We start from the raw sequence: 16888 nt of genomic DNA on the forward strand, positions 1-16888 counted from the left end.
GTTATGGGTACCTTATAAGTTCAGCAGGGGCTGATGTTTTGACCAACCAGATGGTTCGAGGGGCAACCCTTGAATTAGGTAGCAGGAAGTTCCGAGTGAACTTAATAGTTATGCCTGGATTAGTTTTGGATGTCATTATAGGGATGAATTGGATGAAGGATTGGGGAGCAGTCATAGATACGGGAAGTCGAGTACTTACCCTTAAGGATCCCCTAGGTGAGGGTACTTTCCAAGTACCATTGCCTCGAAGGACAGACCTTATAAGTGTTATATGTGCTACGGCAGTCACTCCTATTCATCAGATTCCGGTAGTGTGTGAATTCCCGGACGTATTTTCGGATGAGCTACCTGGTCTTCCGCCAGATAGGGAGATTGAGTTTGGAATTGAGCTAGTCCCCGGAATAGCTCCGATTTCAAGGAGACTATATCGGATGCCTCCAAATGAGTTAGCTGAGCTGAAGAAGCAATTAGAAGATTTGTAGAAAAAGGGGTTTATTCGACCAAGCAAGTCTGAATGGGGATGTCCCGCTTTGTTTGTGAAAAAGAAGAAAGAGGGCACGTTGAGAATGTGCGTAGATTATAGGCCACTCAACGCTGTGACCATCAAGAATAAATATCCCTTGCCTCATATTGATGTTCTGTTTGACCAATTATCCAAGGCCAAGGTGTTCTCAAAAATAGATTTGAGATCCGGTTATCATCAGATCAAGATTAGGCCTCAGGATATACCGAAAACTGTATTTTCCACCAGATACGGGTTGTATGAGTATCTTGTCATGTCTTTTGGCTTGACGAATGCTCCTGCATACTTTATGTTTTTGATGAATACAGTTTTCATGCCAGAATTGGATAAGTTTGTGGTAGTGTTTATCGATGACATTCTGGTGTACTCCGAGAACGAAAAAGATCATGAAGAGCATCTGAGAACTGTCTTGACCAGACTTAGAGATCATCAATTGTATGCTAAGTTTAGCAAATGCGAATTCTGGTTGAAGGAAGTTCCTTTCCTTGGTCACATTTTATCAGAGAATGGAGTTTCAGTCGATCCAAGTAAGGTGCAAGAAGTTATGAATTGGAAAGCACCGACCACAGTTCCTGAGATTAGAAGTTTCTTAGGATTAGCAGGTTATTACCGTCGCTTTATACCAGATTTCTCGAAGATCGCCAAACCAATGACAAGCCTCCTTCAGAAGGATCATAAATTTGTGTGGACAGAAGAGTGTGAAGCAGCTTTCCACACTTTGCGGAAACTGTTGACCACTACTCCGGTTCTAGCACAACCAGATATTGAGAAACCATTTGATGTGTTTTGCGATGCATCGAAGACTGGATTGGGTTGTGTCCTTATGCAAGAAAGGAGAGTCATTGCTTATGCATCACAACAGTTGAGAAAAGCACGAGGTCAACTATCCAACACATGATCTTGAACTTGCTGCAGTTGTACACGCCCTCAAAATTTGGAGACATTATCTACTTGGTAATGTGTGCAATATTTTCACGGATCATAAGAGTCTTAAGTATATCTTTACCTAACCAGAGCTAAACATGAGATAGCGTAGATGGTTGGAATTGATCAAAGATTACAACTTGAATGTACAATATCATCCTGGTAAAGCTAATGTAGTGGCAGATGCTTTGAGCAGAAAGTCACATTACTTGAATGTGCAGCCATTACTTGAAGATGGATTCGATCTAATGCATCCTGCTGTGTTACATAGTATTCAGATTAGTTGCTCGTTGGAGAGTAAGATAATAGAAGGTCAGAAAACTGACAAGGGGATATTCCATATCAAAGAGAAAATAAAAGAAAAGTCGTCTCAACACTTTAAAGTGGATGAACAGGGCGTGTTGTGGTTTGACAACCGTCTTGTGGTTCCCAAGGATCGAGAGCTTAGAAATAAACTCATGGATGAAGCTCACCTTTCTAAGCTATCTATCCATCCCGGAAGTGGTAAGATGTATCAAGAACTAAGATCTCGTTATTGGTGGACCAAAATGAAGAAAAAATTACAGCATATGTTGTCAGATGTGACACATGTTGTCGAGTGAAAGCAATTCACATGAAACCTGCCGGTATGTTGCAACCCTTATCAGTCCCTAGTTGGAAGTGGGACGATATCAGTATGGATTTTATCACGGGTTTGCCCACTACTCAAAAAGGACATGATTCAATATGGGTAATTGTGGATCGTCTTACCAAGACAGCTCATTTCTTGCCTGTCAAAACAGATTATCGACCACCTCAATATGCCGAGAGATATATCGCAGAAATTGTGAGGTTACATGGAATACCAAAGACCATAGTGTCTGATAGAGGCTCACAGTTCACGGCTCATTTTTGGAACATTTACACAAAGGCTTAGGAACTAGTTTGATTCGCAGTACCGCTTATCATCCTCAGACAGATGGTCAGACTGAATGAGTAAATGTTGTTTTGGAGGATATGTTGAGAGCCTGTGTATTGTCTTCCAAGGGATCTTGGGAGTCATGGTTACCGTTAGCTGAATTTTCTTATAATAATAGTTATCAAGAAAGCATCAAGATGGCCCCATTTGAAGCTTTATATGGCAGAAAATGTAGAACACCATTGAATTGGGTCGAGCCTGGTGATAGAAGGTATTATGGCATTGACTTTGTAGAAGAAGCCGAGAAGAAAGTTCATATTATTCAGCAGAATATGAAAGCTGCCCAATCACGTCAGAAAAGCTATGCAGACAAAAGAAGGAGACCCCTTGTGTTTGAAGTTGGTGACTATGTTTATCTGAAAGTCACACCAATGAAGAAGAAAAGGTTTGGAATCCGAAGAAAGCTTGCCGCGAGATTCGTAGGACCATACAAGATCTTGGAACGAAGAGGTCCGATAGCCTACAAGTTAGAGTTACCTGAAACAATGAGTACCGTTTTCCTAGTTTTCCATGTATCGCATCTCAAGAAATGTTTACGTGTTCCGGAAGAAAGAATAGAACCTCAAGGTATCCAACTCAAATCAGATTTGGTGTATCGTGAACAACCAGTCCGGGTGTTAGACACTAAGGAACGTGCTACTCGGAATAGTGTGGTGAAAACATACAAGATACAGTGGTATCATCATGATGAGGGAGATGCAACTTGGGAAACAGGAGAGTATCTACAAAAAGCTTATGAAGAATTTTATAATAAATGGTTCGTAACCCAAATCTCGGGACGAGATTTTTATAAGGGGGGAGGGCTGTAACACCCCGGTGTTATGCCTGCATTTAGGCACTGCTAATCATACATATCGTGCATCATCAAGCATCCTAATCATACCTGCATAATCTTGCATATAACAACTGAAACATTACTTCGAAACATACGAAACATGTTTGTGAAACGTAAATGATGCATACACTTATTAGAGTTGTTTTGCTCTGATTCTGGCTTGCTAGTTGAGTAGAAACTGTTGGTTATGCTTGTGAATCATCTAGAATTGTTTAGCACAATTTTTGGAGCAAGGTTTGTATTCAAATTAATTCAAAATTTTGCTTCCAAAATAATTTCCAAAATTTAGGGTTTTGAGTTAAAATTTAACTTTGACTTTATAATTTAAAATCTAGATAGAATTGGACTTTGGTCATAAAAGCAAAGTTGTAAGGAATTAAATTCTAATCAACTTTCATTTTCGGTCCATTTTCAAAAGATGTCATTTTTTTTTGCTCAAAATGATATTTGAAAAACTGGTATTGAAAAATTCTTGAAAATATAATTGAAAAAGGATTTTTCCTCCTTCGTGGGCCTTGCGCCTCGTTTCTGGCCCGCCTGCCGAAGCCGGCCTGGCCCGCGTCCCCGCCAGCCGCGCGCCTCGCGCATCTCCCGCGCCGGCCCGCAGCTCCCCGGCCCAGCCCAGCTCCGCGCTCTGGCCCGTCTCCCGCGCGCCGCGCCGTTCCCCTGCTGGTCGCCGCGCCACGCCACGACCGCGGCAGAGGACGTCCGCCGCGTGGCGACCGCATGCCGGCGTCGCCCGCCGCGCGTCAGCCGCGGCCTGACACCACGCCCACGCGCCAGCCTTCACCTGCTGATGCCCGCGCACTCGCTCACTTGCGCCCACGCTTCCTCTCCTCCCCCTCCTGAGCCGAGAGCTCGAGCTCCGCCCTCGCCGTGCCCGCCGCTCCGCCGGCGTCGAGCTCTCGCACCGCCGCGCCATTTTCCGATTGCTCGCGCCCATAGCTCCGCCTCGCCTTCCCTCGGCTCACGCTCGCGCTTGCGCCGCCTTCCGAGCCCTGGGTGAGTTTCCCCGCGCCTCGCCACCGACGTCCATGGCGCCGCCGTGCTCGGCCGCCGTGGAGCGCCCTTTTCCTCCCCTTCTCAGCCGTGCTTAGCTGCCTGCTCGCTTTCGCCATTGCCTCGCACACCTCCTGCGCTCGCTTGCTTGCGCTGCCGTGGCCGGAGACGGCCGCCGGCCGCTGGCCGAGCCGCGCCGCCGCGCCAGCGCGCGCCCCGGCGAGTCACCCTGCCTCGGTTGGCCAGGCCGAGCCAGGCCGTGGGTTGACGCCCTGTTGGGCCGTCTCCCCTCCCTCGCGCTCGGGCCGCGCAGGCCGGTGATGGCCGTGGGCCAGCTGTTCCCCACGGGCCGGCCCAGTATTTCTTAAATGAATTGATTTCCATTTATTAATTGTTATTTGAAATCTGAAATGGTTTGAAAAATGTTTGGATGGTCAAACTTGCTCCAAATTTGTTGAAACAAATTTTGCTAGGTTCCTTATCATCAGACCTACTTGGGAAAATTTTTGCATGTCATTTTTGGGATACTTTTCTGTAGGATTTTATTTAATCATGGATATTGCTGATAACTTGAAAAATATGTAGAAAAATCTATAATCTGCAGAAAAATATGATTTCAAGTTTGTTAATCTTCTTAGGTCATGTACTTCCTAGGAAAAATATGTTTCATGCATGTGCTGTGGAAAACTTTGGAGGTGTAGTTCAAGTGCCTTTAATGGCTGATTTTTGTTATTTTTGCTAGAGAGCAAACTTTGTATAAAACATGCATGTGGTAATTTTTGGACAGTCATTATATGCTATTAAGAACCTAGGAAAAATACTAATTCTGTTGTTTGACACTTTTCATAGTACAAAGTAATTTTCATGCTCATTTTTATGCTATAGCTTGTCATTTTTGTGTAGGGTAGTTTACTTATCCAAATGCCATGAAATTTTTATGGTAGTTTGTTTAGGATAGTATTAGGCTACTGTAATTTTCTCAGATTTTTAGGAGCATCAGAAATGTATGTTGCTATTCAAACCTATTATTATTTAGGGTTTAAGCAAGTGTTGCTTTAAGTGTGATTAAGAAATTAGTAAAGCTTTGGTGTATCTTTGAAGCATTTCATAAGATATGTTGATTTAACATATTAGTAGTAGAAGAGAATGCAGTAGATGACATGTGCTTGTAGTATAGTTTCTTGGATGATGTTGACTACCTTGCATTTAAACATATCCATTGCATTCATCTCCTTCGATGCACCGTTTGCATAATCACTTACGCGCATTGCATCATACAGGATCGCAAACCGAGAACTTAGTCGTCATACCCGAGGAGCCCGAGGAGCAGTTCGAGGTGCAGCAGCAGGAAGTGCCAGAAGCCGACGAGGAGGACATTGAGGAGCTTCCGGAGTGCCCCGATCACCGTCCGAGCTCCTTCGAGAGAGGCAAGCCCCGGAGCATTTTTCTCCCGGTTTGCAATTATTTAATTAAATGCTTTACTTAATTGATGCATTACGTTCAGGAGTTGTTTGCAACCGTTGCTGTATTATACCTTGCTTACCTTTGTTATACTATATCCTTGTTACCCTGGTATCCGCAGTCGAGTCAATGCTTAGCTGGCTTAGACCGGTAGAAGTCGGGTGATTTCCTATCACCTGCGAGCTATAGGTGGTTACCTGGATCTGCTTGGATGACTATGAAGTCATGGTATAACTAAGTGTTAAATGAAGTTGAGACCGGACGGAGACTTACAGAGTTTTGGACTGTAGTGTTTCCGTCTGTGTCGATTAAGGGCCGACCGTTGTTGGGCCTCGAGTCATGTTGAACGCATGCCTTACATTTAGCTGGTCGGATAAAGTACCTTCCGACCGCGAAGCTGGGAGATTTTTCGGGCCGAGTAGATTGCCCGCAACGCACTGTACCGGAGCAGGTGTGGTAGGACACGGGGGCGGGATGATAAGACCAAAGTGCAGTCGGTCGGCCCCCAGGTACATGTGGTTCCTGGCAAACTCGAGATTCCTAGAAAGTTGACTCGGTGATCAATATCTCACTTTAGCGGGTGAGTGAGGTTTGTGTAAGGAATAAATCACCAGCTGGTTAGGAATCGATTCGAATCGCCATCGCTCCTGGATAGTGAGCACTTGACTTGAGTTACTTCATCGTAGTAAATGTTATGGAACACTTGGACAGTTATAATGAATATGACAGTAAGGAAGTTGTTTAATGATCATGGGTTATCATTATCTGCTTAATCACATGTTTACTCTAGTATAGGTGCAAACCTAGTTGACAGGTTAATAAGAATTAACTTGGCAATAATGCTTTTAGAAAGGTTCTCGAAATGCTAAAAATGCTTCTTTTTGCAAATGAGTCAGCTACCCTACTATAAAGCCCTTCATAATCCTTGGTGTCATTTATTTTCGGTTATGTCGGGTAAGTCTGGCTGAGTACCTTCTCGTACTCAGGGTTTTATTTCCACTTGTTGCAGATGGGCAGATGTATTACGGCTACTGTATCAACTGCCTTTATCCTGCGATGGGTGATGCTTAGGACCATGGGCATGGTCATTCCTTACGTCTCATCTGATGCTTTTGTTGGAGATGATCATTCACTGGCACTGTATTTAAACTCCGCGTGAGTGTGTGTGTGGTTTGAACAAATGACTTCCGCTACTTTTATTCGAACTGGTTTGTAATAACTATGTTTAAACTCTGATGTATCTGAGATCGCGAACTTTTATGTAATATGTGATGGTGACCACTAAACTTATTACGATCGTGGCTGGGACATGAGTTGGTTTGAAATCCTTCGTGATTTCACGGACTACCGGGTTATACGGGCTTAAGTTTGCTCAATCGTCTGCTCTGGTGGATGATTTTCTTACTTAATTTCGTATAATTGGTCGGTTCTATCACACAAACTCCTTTGGCAAGGAAGCAAAAATCAGATGGATAAGGAACTCTTCCTTGAGAGCCAGATCCATTGGTTTTAGCTTGGATGTTAAATTGCTCATCCTTAGTATGTGCTCTCTTATGCCACCATTATCAGAGTATCTCTCTGTCACCAACTGCTTTATCAGTTGGGTAGCATATGTCTTTGAAGAGCCAGTGAACTGACTATTTATTCTATCAAGGTACTCGGTGACCGTGTCACACTCTGGGATTGAGCCCACAATTACAGACTCAATCGTGTTCTTTATCACAACCAAATATTTCTTGTTGGTAGTGATCCACTTTCTATGCTTAAGGTCATAGGGCATCTTTTGGGATATAAAATCCCTTTCTCTGGCAGCCCAAGCGGTATCAGCCTCATTTGTCTCCCTCACCGGTGCCATAGGCTCTGTGGGACACGGTGAGGTGACTACACAGTCCACCTCAGCCAAGATGAAGGCCAGGTCAATCTTTTTCTTTTACTACGTGTAGTTATCACCTTTGAGAGTGGAGATCTCTTTGATACAACTCATCAAGTTGTATCCGCCTGAAAACACAATTCATATAGAGTGAGAACATAAACATAATAATAACAATTGCATGTCTTAGTTTCAACGTTGGTCAAAATTAAAACATACAATTGTTCTCTACACTAATTCTACATCACCGTTGGGCAGAAATAGAATTAATGCATGACAAAACTCATCATAATATGGTCATTAATCAACGTTGGTCAGAATAACAACAATATTATAATAAGCTAAAACATATCCATTTTTCAAAATTAAATTCTCCCGTTGGTTCGAATTTAATAATGAAAATAACAACTTTAAAATACGCAGCAGAAAAAATGAACTCATTCTCTTGAATTTTACCCACAGGAAAAAAATATTTTTTCTATTTTCTTTTGAGCCAATTTCCATTTTCAATTTTTCTGGAAAAAGAAAAATACGAAACCGGCTCTTGCTCTTCCTTTCTCGGCCCAAACCGGCCAAAACCGGCTCGGCCCACTGCTCTGCGCGGCGCTCGGCGGCACCCAGGCCGCAACGTGGGCCTGGGCCGGCATAGTGCCGCGGCTGCACGCGCCCGCCTGGGCCGCGAGTTGGCCCGTTCTTCCATCGCCGTCCAATCTCATCCGACGGCCGTCCGGTTGTTTCGGCCAAACAAAAACCCTCTCCCAGCCGTGGTCCCCAAACCCTAGCGGCCATTCGGCCTTCTCCTCTCTCCCCTTCTTAGCCTCGAATCTCCCGAGCGACGAGCAAACGATGACGAGAGCGAGCAGAGAGCCCCGGCGCCGTCGCCGGCCCCCTCACCGGCGTGCGTGCTCCCCAGTGGGTGAGCGCGCCGCCGTCGAGCGGCCTGGCCATGGCGCCCCTTTGGCCAGAGCCCGGTGGGCAGCGCCCCAGGCTCGACCTTCTTCTCCCCGCGCGCCGGTGAGGCAGCAGCGCTGCGCAGCGGCGAGGTAGGCCTCCCCTTCCCCAACATCCCCTCTGATTTGAGTTCTTTCTTTTGTTCTTCTCGGATTCAACCGATTGGGGATCTAGGGTTAGGGTTTCTTTTCCCGATTCGATTCGTTCGATTTGGTTCATCTCTTTGATTTGATTTCTTTTCTATTTGTACCTATACCGAGATCTACTCAATAGAATCTGGCTAGCTGTTCCTCTTTCCCGTCGCGAGTTAGGGTTAGGGTTGCTCACTGGAGTCACTATTCATCTTCCCCGACGGGTTAGGGTACTGTTCTTGTTCCCCGACGGGTTAGGGTTCGGATGAACCTCTGTTCTTTTCTCAGATCCAAACGGATCTCCACTGATAAGCTAGATCTATACCTAAACGAGGCTCCGATACTATTGTTAGAACTTATAGGATCACTAGGAGCATAGATCTAGCCGGGTACTTGCTGTTGAATAGAAACATGAATCCTAGAACATCTACTAGTGTAGTAACAGTATGTAGAACGAGAAAAAGGAAGGGGTAGAAGATGGATGTGTCAAACCTGACACCGCAGTAGAGGAGGATCCGCTCGCGTCCGCCATGGAGTCGATGTCTGCGCTAGGGCAGCGACGGTCGGGGAAGACGGATGGCGGCGCAATGCAGTGGTGGCGGTGACGCAGTCCGGTGGCGGCGCGGCTGGTGGCTTTCCGTCACTGGCTGCGCGCCCTCTATATCGGATTAGGGTTTGTCGGTGGGGAGCTCGGCTCAGGCGAACCTCGTGTCTTGAGCCGCCGGCCCCCACATCTATTTATTGCGCAGTGTGACAGGGGCCCTCCAGCCATAGTGGGCTGGGCGCCCCCCATCAGGGCGCGGATCAAAGGCCCAACTGGGCCGTTTGGCCCAGTTTGGGATTGAGATCAATCTAACAAGGGGCTCTATCAGAGCATCAGGTCAACACAGAACTGCTTGTCTCTGATTGCAGGTCAGATATCACTTCACTTCTAAATGTGGGTTTTCCTTTTTAGTTATGTACAGTATGGTCAGAAACACAGATAGGATGTTTAGATGGCAGAACTGGCCAATAGGGGAAATTTGGATACAAATCTGTACTTGTATAAGTTCATTTCATTTTCATGTGGTTGGTGTAAATCATATTCAGTTCAAACCAAGTGGACACCTTAGTTTCAGGTGATTGATTGAAAGAAAAACTTGCGATTGCACTTGGTAATATTGCAGTTCAGATCTCGTGTCTTTGCCGAATTTGTAACGTGCAGTAATTTTTCCATTGCAGATGTGTCCTCATCTGTATTCGTTCAACCCTTGCTATTGATTGAATTCGTTCAGAAGATCCTAAAGATGGATGTCGTGGATAGAAACTTGACTAAACCTGAGTATGACAAGGTATCCATGCTTTCTCCGGCCTTGATACAAAATGCACTATGCACATCAGAACTTCAGATGTATGTTGTTGTTTTCTGAATTTCAGCTCTTGAAGGTCCTCAGGGGTGTGAGGATTGAAGTCACACACCTAGGAGATAATAGACGCCGTAAGTACAGAATTGTTGGTTTGTCAGTGAATCCTACTAATGATTTGAGGTAGGATTCCTCTCGTTTGCATTTACGTTCAACTTAGCCTCTTTAGTTCAGAAATACATGGTGCCATTAAATTCTGTCAACAGCACTTCTTTTTTACTACTCAAACGTTTCATGGTGCCTTTAAAATATCAGTTTTCATTCTAGTGGAGCCACAACGACAGTCATTAATTACTTCAGAGAAATATACAGCCTGGACCTGAAATACAAATCTCTCCCATGCATCATCGCTCGCAGCGAGCAGAATCCAGTCTATCTTCCTATAGAGGTTGGTAGTTATGGACTTCTTTTTTTAAACATAGTAGTTATGGACATCTCAACTTCAACATGATGTCTTATGCTTCTATACTCCTTACCCTTCCTTACTCTGCTGCTGTTTCCGAATGTAAATTTGAATTTCAGGTTTGCAAGATAGTTCCCAGGCAGTGTTACCAGAAGAAGCTGGAAGCTAGTCAGATTTCTACTCTAAGGAAGTCAGCCTGCATCCATCCTGAACCGGAGCAATCCTGTCATCAGGTTCATGATCTCACTGCACTTCGTGTAATGTTGTGACAGCTGTAAACTGATAAAAAATATCTTTAAGTTTTTGCTAACCTAACTTCCACTTGTCTTAGATTGTTGATAAGGAGCAGTACAGACGCACCAAACGTGCAAATGATTTTGACATAGAAGTTGATGACAATCTTGCAACAGTTGATGCTAGAGTTCTGCTGCCTCCAAATGTACTCCTGCTTCCATGAGTTCTGATGTAGTACTTTTGGGTCTAAAGAAGTTTGTGATTGTCTTATATGCTCCCCTTTTGTTGCTGTTGTAGCTTAAGTATCATGATTCTGGATCTCAGAAGACGGGGTTTCCAATGAATGGGTACTGGAATATGAAAGACAAGGTATGTCATGAACTGCTAAACCAATCTTAATGTTACAGCTTCAATGAAGATCCATTTTGAGAACCTTTCCAGTACTGCCATTCTATCATTTACTTGCTATTGCGTTCTTCAGTGAAGTAATGAATCAAGAAAAAAGTTTCTTTAATTTTCCATGAATTTTGGTTGTACATATATTTGTTCTTAATCTATAACCATTGCTTGAATATTTTGTTTGCAGAAAGTAATAAATGGTGCCAAGATCAGCAACTGGGCATGTCTTAACTTTTGTGAAGATTTATCCGAGAAAGATATTAAGGAGTTTTGCTTTAAGAAGATTTATCTCGTACTACTGGAGTGGTAATATGCTTTTTCATCATCCTTTTTTACTGTCTCTAGGTCCAAACTGTATTGCCTACCCTTTTTCACTTTAATTTCAGGAATTTGCCTATTTGAAGCTCCCAATATTCACTGCACGTCCAGATCAAGTTGAAGATGGCATTCGTAAATGCTATCAGGAAGCGAAGAACAAGCTGAGGCATCAGAAGATTGATTTACTGCTTGCTATACTACCAGATAAAAATGGCAGTTTATATGGTAGTGTCTATGATTGGAGACATAATTTCTTCACTTCTATTACATATATGTGATGCCTGATATTACTTCAAACCACAGGAAATATTAAAAGGATCTGTGAGACAGATATTGGTCTCGTGTCACAGTGTTGTCAAAGGTCAAATGTCTTCACGGAAAATAGTCAGATATTGGCAAATATTGCTATTAAGATCAATGTCAAGGTAAACCTCAGATTCGCTTCTTCATGTATATTGTTTTATAAAAACTGGCAGTTCAACATGATATGATATATTCACCATCTTGATAGGCTGGAGGAAGGAACTCAGTATTCGATGACGTGCAGAAGAGTTTACCGGTTGTTTCAAACAAGCCGACGATTATATTTGGTGCTCATGTTTCTCACCCTTCTAAAAAAAAAAGATGGTTCTGCTGCCCCTTCGATTGCTTCTGTAAGGTTTCCTTTTGTTTGGTAAATGGACACAGTGCCTTTTCCATTTTCATATCATTAAACTAACAGATGCTGCCTGAGGTTCTGTTTAGGTCGTTGCATCCCAAGACTGGCATGAGGTGTATAAGTATAATAGTGTTGTTCGTGCACAGGGTCACACTGAAGAGATCAGTGGCCTTGAAGACATTGTCAAGTAAGACCTTCAATCTATGTAACTATTTGAACATGCATGCCACCATATTAGGTTGCATTTTAATTTATGAAACTTTTGAAGGGAGCTCCTTCATGCATTTGCAAACGAGTCCAACAAGAAGCTCCAGCAGCTGATATTCTACAGGTTCAAACATCTCATTTGTTCTGTGATGCGCTATTTTGATCATCATCCCATGAAAATTAACAGTTGACTGCTTTTCTCTCTATGTCCTTCTGCTATGTATTTGGTTACTAGGGATGGCATAAGTGAGGGTCGGTTCAAACAAGTTTTGGAGAAAGAAATCCCAGCGATAGAAAAGGTAAAGTAATTTGAGAGCAAATAGTGCTTGCCAATATCATATTTGATTAGAACATTTGGTAACAACTATTTTTTTCTTCTCCAGGCTTGGAACACACTGTATGATAATGAGAAGCCACAAATCACCTTCATTGTTGTGCAGAAGAGGCATAGACTAAGGCTGTCCCCCATGGACAACAAATATAAGCTCCGTTCTGTACGAAGAAAATTGTTGAGCCTGGTTAGAACTTAGAACCACGAGATTATTCACAACAGTCAATTTATGGTATCCTGTTTCATAAGCCATCTTAACCACATGTTCCTGAAAAAATTGTAGGCACAGTGGTTGATAGTGAGATCTGTCACCCAGCAGAATTTGATTTCTTCCTTTGCAACCAAGCTGATGTCAAAGTAAGATGTCCACAATATCACATTAGCTTGACTGTCTTCTTGTCAATTTGTATCCAAGGAATAAAGATTGGATGACTGTGGAAAATGCAGGGGCCAAGGCGTCCTGTGAAGTACCTTGTGCTGCGAGATGATAACAACTTCACGGCAGATGAACTGCAGGCTCTCACAAATAACCTGTGCTACACGTAAGCATGCTGTTACTTGCTGCTTTTTTTTTTGGCAGTTTGAGCTGTTCAGGTGTCTGACAGTTTGTCCTATTTTGTCTCTCATCAGTTATACAAGCGGCACTCGGTCAGTGTCGATCGGTATGACATTCTTCTCTGTATTCACAGATAATTTAGTTTAAACGAACTTGCCCCATTTTTTTCCTGCTCAAGCACGGTATCTAGTGAAATCAACATCCAGACTGCAGTTGAACTGGACGGTTCTGGCTGAATCTCTAATCTACATCCATGTACAGATGCAGAAGCACGACTGTTAAACAAAAATAAAACCTTACTACCACAATTTTGCATAGTGCATGGCAGAAAATGTTAACGTGATGCTATGCTGATTGTTTGTAATGGCAGCTCCTCCCGCATTCTACGCCCAAAAGCTCGCACATCGTGCCCTCGCCTACCTCGCCAAAGGCTCTGACACGGCGTCAGCGTCAAGCTCCGGCAGTGCAGCTGCTCCTGGCGCTGGCCCGAAGCAACTTCCAGAGATAAAGAACGAGCTGAAGGGGTCCATGTTCTACTGCTAGTCCTTTGCCCCCTGGATATACGATGCATTGCTCTAGTGAAAGATTTGAGTGTATTCTGAGTCTCTGTCTGACATCTGGAGAAGGATGGCATCTGCAATAGTTGTCGTGTTCTTTTCTGTATACTGGAATGGATGGATGTTTTGTTTGGTGGTGTGATATTTCCCCTGAACAGAGTATGTTTGTGGAAGCCTATGTTGAATCAGTTTTTTTTTCCAGTAATTCAGAATGCGTGAGATATGTTTAACAGTCGTTGGCTTCGCTGAAAAAACAAGTCGAAACACTGTTTCGACTGATTTGTTGTGAGAGAAAAACACTATTCCGGCTAAAAAATAAGCTGAAAAAAACGGATTATAAGAGAAGCGAAGAGGGTCCTGCAAAGGTACCTAAAGGCATCATCCTCTGGCTTGCTTTAATTCGTGTAAGAGAGGAACTTCTGAGCTTCGTTCTCTGTCAGTTGGCCTCACCAAACACGATGTTTTGATCCGAATTGGTAACTTCTGTTGCTGTAAAAAGTCAAGGCAGTACAGTACTACCTGATCATCCTGTCAACTGCATGATTCTATCGTCTCTTGTTTCCTCCTCATAGTTCCTGCTAGCACGAAGCCTGTCATACTGGGCACACATCGAATGCGGTGTGGCTTTGAAGGAGTCATAAGAAAATCATAACTAGAAGTGGTCAAGTCCACACGCTCTCAATCGTTCAAAGTCCTGTTCGCTTGGCTGATAAGCCATGGCTAAAAGTATCATTAGCTGATTTGTGGTGAGAGAAAAATACTATTCGTTGACTGAAAAAGTACGACTTATAAGCCAAGCGAAGAGGACGTAGAGGGACAACTTGGTTAATTTGAAAATCTCAAGCCTCGCATCTGTGTATCGGCTTCTAGCAGCTTCCAAGGAGTCGTAAAAGATGCTAACAAGAAATGGTCCAGTCCACACGCAGACGACGGGCCAATGTTAAGCAGATTAGTCGTTGTTTACAGAGGAAAAGCTCGGTCCAATCTGTCATCACAGTCAACCTAGTACAGAGTAGGAAGGCCCCGTTTGGCCGGGCTCATGCGGGCTCCGGCTCCTACACTGTAGCGGGGTGTCGGCTGCACAGGAGCCGACAGGTGCCTACAGGAGCCGGAGCCGCGGAGCCAGAAAAACGAGCTTCTCCGGTTCCGGTGGTGTCAGTGAGAAAGGAAAGGAGGAGAGAGAAAAACGACTTTGATAAACAGTAACCAAGTGTCGGCCGCCCAGGAGCCGACAGGCGGGAGCCGGAGCCGCCGGAGCCTGGCCAAACGGGCCTCAAACTTTGATGGTGACTAAACTAAAATTATAATGCATGCCAAGGTGTACTATAGCTTTGTGCACGACTCGTAGGGTCTAGATCTTATGTTTTCTCTTCGTTGAATTGTAGCCATGCATGTAGGATCTTGTTTTGGAGATAAAATCATAAAAAAATACAATAACCAAAACAAATTTAAGATTAGATATACCGTTTAGTAAATACTAACGTTTCAAGCTTCGTAATTCAAAACAATCGAAGAACGCACAACCACTGGATGGTTGACTTCAGCTTGTGCATGTCCATGCGCCGAAACCAAAATAGGCCAGGGTGCACCGTGCACGAATTGACGGTCCTGGAATCAGCCTCACTTTGCTGCTTACTATACTGCAGATGGCGCAGCCCAAATCCCCCCCGGTTTAGAGCCTCTTTCGTAGTGCAGGGCTTCAGCTCCAAATCCCCCCCGGTTTAGAGCCTCTTTCGTAGTGCAGGGCTTCAGCTTCGGCACCTACAGAAGCTGTGTCAAATGCTTATTTTGAAAAGGGTTTCACATGAGGAGCCGGTCAAGAGCCGGAACCATTTTTTGCCTGCGCAGGAGAAACGTCAAAAACAAGCTTCGCACGGCTCCTTGCCGTGGGTTCACGTCGTCTAGTGCGAAGGAGCCGTTTTGTCAAACGTTTTTCAGAACGACTTCAGCTCATCCAGAGCCATTTTCAGAGGAGCCAGTACCCTGCCAAACAGACCCTTAACTAAACGTACTTTGCACCAAACGCTAGTCAAATAACCTGAGCAGGGACAAAAGTTGGCTGACACGAATCAAACGCACCCTTTGTGTCTTCTCCCATAATCCAAAACAACGGTGGACAGCATCAAAATGTAAAAAACTTCTGGTAGCAGAAAGGCTTACAATTTTTTTTTTAAAAAAATGCTTACAGTTTTTTTGTTTTAAAGTAAAGGCCTCCGTAACAAAATTATCGCCTGCACCATTTTCACCTCTGTCTGTCTCCTCTGCAAACTCCTAACAACAAACCAAGAATCAAGAATGCGAGCTGAGCCGATTCAACCCCTACCGCGGACCATGGCGGCGCCGGTCACTCGCGGCGGCATGGGCGGACACCCCGGACTCGTTGGCAGGGGCAGCGGCAGCGGCCGCAGACCACCGCGGCAGATCGGGCACGTGCCGCGCTGCCGGAGCCACCAGTCGATGCGGCAGTCGGCGTGGAAGAAGTGGCCGCACGCCGGCAGCACCCGCACCAGCTCGTCGCCCTTGGCGTACTCCGACAGGCAGATGGCGCACGACGGCGCCTCCTCCTCCGCCGCCGGCGACGGCGCCGGTGCTCTCCCTTTCTTGCCGTTGACGCCGGTGCCGGCCGCCTTCGTCCTCGCCTGGTCGTACGTCATGAGCGTGGCGGGCCCGAGCGCCTGCTCGACGTCGTGCACCGCCGCCGCGGCGGCGACAGGGTCGCAGGCGCCCGCTGCGGCGGCGACGATGGCGACGATGAGCAGCACCAAGCAGACCACGGCGGCCATCTCCAGCACAAAGGCCGCGTCGGGGGTCATGCTGGTTGCCTGGTTGCTGCTGGGCGGTGCCGGTGGCCGGTGCGTGCGAGTGCGACGACGAGCGGTTGTCTTTTGGTCGTTGCTGCACAGCTGCTGCTATTAGTATTAGTGCTATATATATAAGCTCAGCTCATTGACAAGTGTTTATTTAATAAGCCTCAGTTGTCGTCACAGAAAGAGATGAGGCAGAGACTGAGAGAGAGAGGTGGGGGTTGTTCGTAGAAAGTCTCAGAGGATTTCCTGCTGTCTTCATCCATCATTCCCTGAGTTGAGATGGGAGTAGTTGGTATGGTATGTACACAATTGTGTTACGTTAAAACTTTTCGAGGGACCAAAATGAGGCCTCTTTGTTGCCGT

General features: G+C 45.0%; 1 protein-coding gene and 1 pseudogene across 1 annotated transcript; one reads left to right on the forward strand and one right to left on the reverse strand.

Annotated features, from left to right (window-relative positions):
- The window catches only part of LOC136499388 (protein argonaute 18-like), a 37316-nt pseudogene extending 23612 nt beyond the window's left edge, over nucleotides 1-13704 (forward strand).
- Nucleotides 13705-15973: 2269 nt separating this feature from the next.
- LOC136470843 (RING-H2 finger protein ATL8-like) lies at nucleotides 15974-16593 on the reverse strand. Its single transcript, XM_066468585.1, has one exon. The coding sequence runs from the start codon at nucleotides 16529-16531 to the stop codon at nucleotides 16031-16033; it is 501 nt and encodes a 166-aa protein (XP_066324682.1). The 5' UTR covers nucleotides 16532-16593; the 3' UTR covers nucleotides 15974-16030.
- Between the last annotated feature and the right edge of the window lie 295 nt (nucleotides 16594-16888).

This window comes from Miscanthus floridulus, chromosome 1, assembly GCF_019320115.1.
Source record: "Miscanthus floridulus cultivar M001 chromosome 1, ASM1932011v1, whole genome shotgun sequence".
Lineage (NCBI taxonomy): Eukaryota > Viridiplantae > Streptophyta > Magnoliopsida > Poales > Poaceae > Miscanthus > Miscanthus floridulus.